The following is a 10,091-nucleotide window of genomic DNA, read 5'->3' on the forward strand; positions in this document are numbered from 1 at the left end:
AATTCCATTTTACGTTCACCATGCTGTTCTATAAACTAATCACCCCCACTGGCTGCAAATCTTCAGTAAAATCTGCTATACAAGTCTTGATGCAATGGCACCATAAAATGTGAAAAGACTTTGTCCCTGAAAGGACAAAATCATATATGTATATATATATATGAAATACATACATACATACATAAATATATATATATATAATTAAATATATACACACACATTTTTTTTTAAAGAAAAAGCAGAACAGATCAAAAGGAACAGCAGGAGCAGAGGCACAAAGCCGGAGGTAAGCAGGGAAACTATTAGCCCCTCCAGGATCTCTGCAGATGCTGGGGGTGGCGGGATGTTCTGTTGCATCTGTATGGTGAGTCAACATATTTTTATTTGAATCTTAAACACTCTGACCTCAAGGAGCTCAAGGGCCCAGGGATCATAAAGAAGCCAGAGAGTCTCGTGCTCGAGAGACTCCCATCCTGGGTCTTCTCTCCAGCGGCCACGCCCATGCTGTCCCCGTGTCATCGGGGAAGCTGGGCTGCAGCAGGGTGGGGTGTGGGCGCAGGAATCGTGCAGACTCGGGCTCAGACACCTAGGCCACCACTCACTGGTTGTGCCAGCTTCTAGGAATTTACTTCCTTCTCAGTGCAATAAATCTAATAATAGTCCCCACATTACTCACAGGAGTTACACATTTCGTACCTATATTTCACAGCTTTTTGAGAAGATTAAGGTGAGAAAAAGCACACGAAGCGTTTAGCGCGGTGCCTGGAACATGTTGAATGCTTGGCATTAAAGAGCTCACCCTCTCTGCCCGTTGGCTGCTGCTCGCGTTTCCTTCTGAACCCCTCGTTTTCTGGCACGCCATCTCCTCGCTTGCTTTTGCCGCTAAAGTAGCGCTAGTCTGCACTCTTCAGCACGTGTCCTCTGGTGCCTTTGAACTTCCTTCCGCGTGTCCTCCAGTGCCTTTCAACTTCCTTCCCACCGCTAGTCATGGGCCCAGTTAAAGAGCGTTGCTTCAACGCTGTTCTCAACGTGTCCTCTGGTGCCTTTGAACTTCCTTCCCACCGCTAGTCATGGGCCCAGTTAAAGAGCGTTGCTTCAACGCTGTTCTCACCACAGAGAGTTCCTTCAACACCCTTCTCACCGCCAGGGGACACTGCCCCAGGTTACCTGGCGCCCCAGGTTCAGATACAAGTGTAAGGAGAGAGAATCGGCCTGAGGTACGAGTGAAACCCCCACACACCTTTCAGTCACATCATCAGGAGGAGCAGTTGTCTCTAACAAGCCACGAAATAGGACAACTTGAGAACCCTGAGATAACAATGTGGATAAACACTGTCAGCAGAAACTCCAAGAAGAAACAACGTGGTTCTTTGACCCAAACATAGTCACTCACCCAAACATTTGGGGCAGCACTGTCCTGGGGGGATGTGACTAAGGTGCTGGGGACAGGAGAGAATGGGACAGACTTCTCTCACGCACTGTGTCCTGCCTCCCTGAGAAAAGAGAGAGAGAGAGAAAAAGCACATTTAGAAAAGCAAGTGCATATGGGTTATACAAACAAGATATCTGGAACAAACTTAAGGCCCTGCCCTAGGAGCAGGTCCCTGGGGGACTGCTCGGGTCCCAGTACCCTCTCCCAAGCATCCTCTGATCTTCCCTGGAGGACATACGAATTGCAGCTGCGAAAGGCTGACTTGAAAGATGGCCACAGCGTCACCCCCTCCACCCGCCGCTACCTCTCTCCGTCTTCTTCCTTCTCAGGACTAGCTTTGGGGTAGGTCTAGGGTGACCACCTGTCTTGGTTTGCTGGGTTTGAGGCCTTCAGCGCTACACCTGGGAAAGTGTCACGCAAACCAGGATGAGCGGCCACACTCACAGTCACTGCCTCTCTTTCCACCCCACCCGCGAGCAGAGGTGCCATCTGGCGTTCAATGGGATTTGTCCTCCTCTTTCGGGCCCTGTCTTTCTGAAGACCCTGCAGGCATCTTTGTCCACGAGGGTTTCACTTTCTGCCACAGCTTGAAGCTGTGGAGGTCTCAGCGAGACTCCAGCTAGAGGAAATGGCCGAGCTGCTGAAAATGGACACACTGACAGCTAATGTTCTGAACTGCACTAAACTCACCGAGCTGACCAAATCCGTTTCATTAACTAATTACGAGGTTAGGATGACCGGCACTGGAAGAACTGGCCGAGCCTCAGAGGCCTATGGGAAAGGATTCAGAGCCTTCGAATATTTTCCCTGCTCCCTTGTTCTCATTTTTGGTCCTTTCTGTCCCTAGCACCCCTTCCCTCTGACACAGATATGCCCCCTTCTCTAACCTCAGCACTTCCCCCTTCCCCGGCTCATCAGTATCCCACCCCCTCTGGAACGGGAAGGTGCAGCCTGCCCACCCCCCAGCCCCCACTCAGAGGTGCCTGCTGTTCCAGCCTGAGCAAGCTGTACCTGCACATGCAGAAAGCTGGGGCAGGGGAAAAAGTACTTTCCAGTCCATTTACATCCAAAAAACTTGCATGGCTGATGTACAAGCTGTTCTTTGCAATATGAATTGCTATGAACTTTATGAATAATTAAGGGTTTTGTTTCTTTGTTTTTTTAGAAAATCAATATATTTGGTAAATAGGTCAGTAGGCATGTAGAATTTCAATGGATCGGCTTTTCTTGGATTTGAGCTAGAAACCAAACTGGTAGACGTTCAGGTACCCATTGTCTTGAGCGGATACTTCATACCTCAGGAGACCTCAGGAAATGAGGAACTTGGGCCTCAAAGAGCCCAGGGCCCCACAAGGGAAAGATTCGAGTTCAGGCATTTCTTGCACCTTCCCCACCACTTTCTGCGTTAACCGCAGGTACTGCAGGAGATCCCCAGTTGTCAGGACCCTGCTGGCTCCCATCCGAGCGCACGACTAGCACCTGTTCTTCCTGTCTCCCTTCCTGTTCTTGCCGTTTTTATTATTACGGTTTATTTTTTGGTGGGGACAGATGAAAAGTGTAGAGCAAGTTATACGCCTTTTTAGACATGTTATTGTTAAGCTCTTTAATGTTGGATCCTTCCCCAAACCAACAGAGAACGTGCAAAAATACCACATAAAGCTCTTCTGTTTTTACATTATTTCCAGATCAGCAAGAATCACTAAAAATCTCCCAAGAATCCCCAGCTGCTCTGAGATTTCTCACTCAACTCTTAAAGTTAGGGGCCTTTCATCCGACTTCAGAGGTGTGTAACCTGAGTCTGGGCCCGACCCTGAGGTCACCACCAGCTTGTATGTAAAACACCAAAGTCAAATCTACAGGGAGGACACCACGACGCTGCCCTCAGCTTTTAATTTCAAAGAACTTCATCTGCAAGCAACTTCCTGAAATCCTGAAGCCTCAGGCCACACAAGGTTGCCTGTGTGCTGGCTTCCCTTCGGCGCACAGAGAGCACATTCTTTTCATCGATATTCTCTGTTCTTTTTGGGTCAGCATCTATTTTTCAAGTGTATTTTAAAATTAAAAATTTTAAAATATTGTATAATTGCAAAAAAGTTAACTTGCCTAACGCATTGGAAAGCTGGCAAAAGATTATGTGTACTCCAGTAATTTTCCTTAAAATAAGGTCAAAGAGCAAATTTTGTATCCATAATACAACTGCAGTTTGCATGTCCCCAGAGTCCGTTAAAGTAACTTGAACTCCAATCTGGGTTTGCCGGTTTAGTCAAGTTTTATTTTGTTTGGGTTGCAGTATTGTGGCACAGCCCATGTCCCAAGCCTGCATTCCACTTAATGCCTCCGAGGAAAGTCCAGGCCCCTGCTAAGAACACAATTGCTGCTCACAACCCGCTTCTGTGATTTCAGCTCGGCAGCGGATCTGGTCAAACTGTAATATGTGGCTATGCTATAAACGAAGAGAGTTAAAATAGTAGAAGTAAACATCTCTGTTTCTAAAAATGAATGAATTTCTACTGCAACCGCACTAATTCGGGTTTGTACATTTTAGGTACTAACTAAATGTTGGTACTGATACATCAAAAAAAGCAACACTCAGCTTCGACACGTAAAACTGGTAGGATTTCTACCAGCATGATTGAGAATCTTGAGTATTGTTTTAAATGTTTGAAAATTCCTAAATGGTTAAAATACATAAGGACAAATGACTATATACTCATCTGGTTTGACAAGGGAAGAAAACTAGGAACTTCTACAGTACTTGTGTGTTACGGTTTTTACCATTTGCCTTTTCTTAGAAAGGCGAGTTTGTTCTCTAGAGATGGCCATTTGTTTTAATTGTACACGCAAGTGCTTTTCCAAAGGTAGCTGTTTTTTAAAAGAGAGACCTGAAACCTATCTCAGGTCTATGTTCTCCCCCCTTATTTTTGTTTCAGCTGATTCAGACAAGAATGCAATTTGCTTTGTGTCGAAATTTACCCTAGAGCAGCAGTTGTGCTGCATAATAGAAATCCGTCTTCCTGAATATAGTGCTGAGCGCAAGATGAGAAAACCACAGCCATGTGCATGCAGGATGCTTCCCCAGCCCCTGAGGACTCACTGAGAGTCGGAGGCTGGAAGCCATCCTGCAGCATGTGACATGGCACTCATCCTTTGACCGGGATGCAGGGCCTCACTCCCTAAGAGGAGGCTGGGAGCAGAGCAGTGCCTTGCAAAACAGTTACCATCAGCTGCACTCTACCACATTCTAGGGTGATTTTTTCTTATGCCCAATTCTTTGAAAAGAATAGAGTTTTCTATTGATTCTGAGATGGAGGTGGGAAGAAGGGAGAGAGAAAGTGGAGGGGGTAGCGTAGGAGAAAAATACATCTTGGGTACAAAGCGCGTGGGTGTGGGCCATAGCTGTCACATCTCAACAGCCAGTGGTACAAAGCCGATTGGGAGAAGAGCAACCACTCTGCATTACAAATCCGGTGAGAACACTTCACAAAAAAGAAATGACTCTCCTTAGCCATGTCTCTCTTTGGCTGAAACTTTATTTTCCTAAAGTTTCAGAGCATGACACTTACTTCCAATGGTAAAGGTCTGGGTACTTGGCTTCCCTGTTCTAGGCCAGCCCAGAATAGAAAAAACTAGGAATAAAAGCAGAAGAGGGCCAGAGTCGAGCTGCCAGACTGAGGAAGCAAGACAAGAAGACAAGGGGAGAGGGGGCACCCCCACGGGCAGTGAGTGACAGACCCATGCTGAGCTAGGCTCAGCGCTTAGGTGTTTTCATCATTTTAACAAAGCCTCCCAAAGACCCTGTGGGCCATCCATCATCACCCCTACCCTAGGCACTAGACCTTCATGAAATTGCTCAGAAAACTGGCCGCCCAACAGGTGAACGCAGGGGTGAGATGAGGGTTCAGTCCTCACGTCCGAGCCGAGTTATTTCCACCTACTGTGGCCCTCCAGAGCCGCGGGACCATTTCTCGGCTGGATCAGGAGGCAGAACCGACTGCGGCCAGCGCCTCCTCTCCTCCCAGCCAGGCCCTGTGTCTTCCCTGCTAGAGTTCAGTCGCAGCTTTACGTTTCCTTCTTACATTAAAATGGCTTCGAAAAACTGTGCTGTCTACATTTCTCGTTTACTTAGATAAAATGCAGAAATCGCACCCACCTTCTGCAACTCCAAGGCTTTGTCCTGGCCTCTTCCCTCCTCCCCGCGCCCCCGTCCTCTTCGCCCCCTTTTACATTTTATGCAAGACACAGCAACATGGGAATCTGGGAGTTTGGGGTGTCCCTTGTTCTGTCCTTTCAGGAGGAGGATGAAGTGCTGACCAACTCGGATCTCATATACAAGCCACTGACACGGGCTCCTTACCTGCCTCTTCTGGTCCATTGAAATAAGTCGCTTTCACAACCACAAATAATGTGCCATCTTTGTGCTTAAAAACTTTTAATGGTTCCTTGTTGCTATTTGGGATTCTCAGTCCAGACTGTGGGTCGGAATCACCTGTGGGAGTCGTGACAAAAGTGCATGGAGGGCTTCACTTCTGCGACCGACACACCCCAGGCGTCTGCGGTCAGTTCAGTCCAGACTGTGGGTCGGAATCACCTGTGGGAGTCTTGACAAAAGTGCATGGAGGGCTTCACTTCTGCGACCGACACACCCCAGGCGTCTGCGGTCAGGAACACTGCAGCCGTGCCCGTCACTGGGCTCTGGCTCTGGACCTGACCCTCCCTGTGTGCGCTCGGCCTTCCAGTGCTGAGCCTGGGCTCTGCAAGCCCATCAGTGCTCTGCCAGCTGACTCCAGGTGAGGCTCTGCGGACAGGGGCACCGAGGAAGAGAACATCCCTTCTATTTGTCTGTGGTGGCCTCTGGTCCTGCGCAATTCACCCGGGCAGCAACCGAAGCCAGCCTGCAGCTGCCCCAGCACCGCCTGCCAGGCAAACCAGCTCCACCTCAGCAGCCCCTCCTGCCACCCCGGCCCTTCCAGCTCCACGTGCCCTTCCTCTGCCCAAGTCTCGACGCTCTAGTAATTCTACTCTTTCCCCGCTGTTCCCCCACCCTGGAGGAGGTGGCTCCATCTTGCAGATGCTACCTCCAGACACCTTAGAATTCTCTTCCTGCCCTTTAGCGCCTAGGTACAAAGCGCGTGGGTGTGGGCCATAGCTGTCACATCTCAACAGCCAGTGGTACAAAGCCGATTGGGAGAAGAGCAACCACTCTGCATTACAAATCCGGTGAGAACACTTCACAAAAAAGAAATGACTCTCCTTAGCCATGTCTCTCTTTGGCTGAAACTTTATTTTCCTAAAGTTTCAGAGCATGACACTTACTTCCAATGGTAAAGGTCTGGGTACTTGGCTTCCCTGTTCTAGGCCAGCCCAGAATAGAAAAAACTAGGAATAAAAGCAGAAGAGGGCCAGAGTCGAGCTGCCAGACTGAGGAAGCAAGACAAGAAGACAAGGGGAGAGGGGGCACCCCCACGGGCAGTGAGTGACAGACCCATGCTGAGCTAGGCTCAGCGCTTAGGTGTTTTCATCATTTTAACAAAGCCTCCCAAAGACCCTGTGGGCCATCCATCATCACCCCTACCCTAGGCACTAGACCTTCATGAAATTGCTCAGAAAACTGGCCGCCCAACAGGTGAATGCAGGGGTGAGATGAGGGTTCAGTCCTCACGTCCGAGCCGAGTTATTTCCACCTACTGTGGCCCTCCAGAGCCGCGGGACCATTTCTCGGCTGGATCAGGAGGCAGAACCGACTGCGGCCAGCGCCTCCTCTCCTCCCAGCCAGGCCCTGTGTCTTCCCTGCTAGAGTTCAGTCGCAGCTTTACGTTTCCTTCTTACATTAAAATGGCTTCGAAAAACTGTGCTGTCTACATTTCTCGTTTACTTAGATAAAATGCAGAAATCGCACCCACCTTCTGCAACTCCAAGGCTTTGTCCTGGCCTCTTCCCTCCTCCCCGCGCCCCCGTCCTCTTCGCCCCCTTTTACATTTTATGCAAGACACAGCAACATGGGAATCTGGGAGTTTGGGGTGTCCCTTGTTCTGTCCTTTCAGGAGGAGGATGAAGTGCTGACCAACTCGGATCTCATATACAAGCCACTGACACGGGCTCCTTACCTGCCTCTTCTGGTCCATTGAAATAAGTCGTGCTGTGGCAGGAGGCCACTTCTCTTCAGTGACGGCAGCAGGGGGTGGAGCAGGGTGGCTGGAGCTTGACTGGAGCAGATGGGGGACAACCATGCTTCCCCAGGAGTCTGTGTTGAGACCAAGGCAGGCTTCATTGTCACAATCTATGAGGGTCCCAGAAGCTTTCTGCTCTGAGCACCAGGACATTACAGCATGGCTATATGTGGGTTTCTGTTTCCAAGTGATCAAACAAAATTCAACTTGCATTCTACACACAGACAGTCAAGGACATGTCAGCAAAGCTCAACCAAGATACATATTTTGTCCCATAAGAATCTGGAGCAGGGAGTTCTGGTCAACATGGTGGAATAGACAGTCCCCAGTGTCACTCTCTCCCACAAATCAACCAATTTACAACTATAAAAATTTAACGACAGCCAAGCTGGGGCTACTGGAGCTCAGGGGAAGAGGAGGAGAGATCTATGGAGTTCATGAAGGTAGGAGAAGCTATGATGAGAGAAAGAAAAAACTGCTTGGAGCATTTCAGGCGGTGGCCGCTTTAATGCTGGAGCTGCTGAGCACATGCAGCAGTAACCGGCAGAAGCCACAGCTGTGCCCTTTGGATGAAGTTGCTTGGAGGCGGAAGGGGAGAAGAGGGCCTTGGTGGCCCCCAGGACAGCAAGACCACTAATAGGGTTCCTGTAGACCCACAAAGGAGCAAGAAGCCAGAACAGCCAAAAAAGGGGAGCCATTCAGAGGCCGGCAAGTCATTGCAAGGGACCAGCACAGGGCCCGTCCCATGGGAAGTGTTTGGAGCATGGGCTGTGGGGGAGACAAGTCCACCGGGGGAGCACTGGGACACAGCAAGGACAGCCGATCTGCCCCCCAATCAGCACAGGACCACTCAGAGGAGACTGGTCGGGAATGCAGAATTGCATGGGGTGCAGTTTGATATAAAGACTCAGGCCCAGATCAGAGTTTCTACACAACCCAGGTGCACTGGATCTCACAAGAGCCGGAAGTACCTAGAAAGTCAACCATTAAAACCTGAGCTGCACAAAAAGCCTCACCCAGGGAATCAGCAGCAAAGCAGCAATTTAGCTCAACCACAGAGCTCAAGTACTGGTTCCCACAGGAAGTTTCCCTGTTTTAGAAGTAAGCAAAGGACAAAACCTTAGTTCTGGCCCAGGCACACCACCAGTGCCTTAGGGCCTGCCAGGGTACATGAGGTATGGAGCTGAGAACCGGACCACTCACCCACAACCAGGCACACCCCCACCACCTCAGGGCCCACCTGGGGACCCAGAGCATGGAGCTGGGAAGTGGACCCTCCTCCCACAACCAGGCACACCACCAGTTCCAAGGAGCATGCCAAAAACATCACCTCCATGTGGGTGGCCCACCACAGCCACCACAGTAACCACAGCTGCCGTGAAAGTGGCTAGATGCCACAACCACCATGCAGATGGTCCACCAGCCACTGGAGTGCATAGGCACAAGGAGAGTCACCAGCAGAGACCAAAGAAAAGCAGAGGATGTCTCTCTCCATAAAGCCCATTCCACAGTGACAGAAGAATCATCTGCTCTACTATAATATTGGGGGACCTGAAAACACCTCTCAGCATTGGACAGATCATCTAGGCAACAAATCAACAGAGTAGCCATTACTCTTTCAGAAGGAGAGAAGCAATCTAGGGTTACCAGTGGTGGGAGGGAGGGGGGATAGGGAGAGATTGGACAAGGAGCATAAGGAATAAGTACAATTTGTAACAATATATATGCTAGTAATATTGATTTGATCAACATACGTCAACACTGAATCCCAAAAATACGTCTAATCAACTATGATTCAATAAAAAAAGGACATTTTCAACTGAACTCGATGTTAGCCATCTCCTGCACAACCTCCTGACATTGAGTGTCTTTACACATTCTATAATTAGATGGTGGTTGATGGTTGCACAACTCTGTAAATACACTAAAAATTGTTAAGTTCTATACTTGGAATAGGTGAATTTTATGGTATATAAATTATACCTCAATAAAGCTGTAAATAAAAAAAATAATAAAGAATCTTGAGCAAACAATGACCCCTGAGAAGGGCCATGGAGCAGACAAAAACAGAAACTCTCTGTGCTCACCACTTATTCAGAGAATCCTGAATTCCATTTGAGAACCAAACAGGAAACAAATTCCTTTTCTTCCTCCCATCAACTAATTAATTAATGTTTCATTAATTAATCATTAATTAATTAATGTTTCATTAATTAATCATTAATTAATTAATGTTTCATTAATTAATCATTAATTAATTAATGTTTCATTAATTAATCATTAATTAATTAATGTTTCATTAATTAATCATTAATTAATTAATGTTTCATTAATTAATCATTAATTAATTAATGTTTCATTAATTAATCATTAATTAATTAATGTTTCATTAATTAATCATTAATTAATTAATGTTTCATTAATTAATCATTAATTAATTAATGTTTCATTAATTAATCATTAATTAATTAATGTTTCATTAATTAATCATT

General features: G+C 47.6%; 1 protein-coding gene across 1 annotated transcript in view; it reads right to left on the reverse strand.

Annotated features, from left to right (window-relative positions):
* LOC103605334 (BMP-binding endothelial regulator protein-like) overlaps positions 1–7,659 on the reverse strand; it is a 39,727-nt gene extending 32,068 nt beyond the window's left edge. Inside the window, exons 1-2 of the mRNA XM_008589904.1 lie at positions 7,537–7,659; positions 1,394–1,493 (exon numbers count right to left, since the gene is read on the reverse strand). Of these exons, the coding sequence (XP_008588126.1) occupies positions 1,394–1,493; positions 7,537–7,659 (223 nt within the window). The remainder of the gene's footprint in view (positions 1–1,393; positions 1,494–7,536) is intronic.
* Positions 7,660–10,091: the final 2,432 nt, after the last annotated feature.

The sequence above is a fragment of the Galeopterus variegatus genome, unplaced genomic scaffold (assembly GCF_000696425.1).
Source record: "Galeopterus variegatus unplaced genomic scaffold, G_variegatus-3.0.2 Scaffold5746, whole genome shotgun sequence".
Classification (NCBI taxonomy): Eukaryota; Metazoa; Chordata; class Mammalia; order Dermoptera; family Cynocephalidae; genus Galeopterus; species Galeopterus variegatus.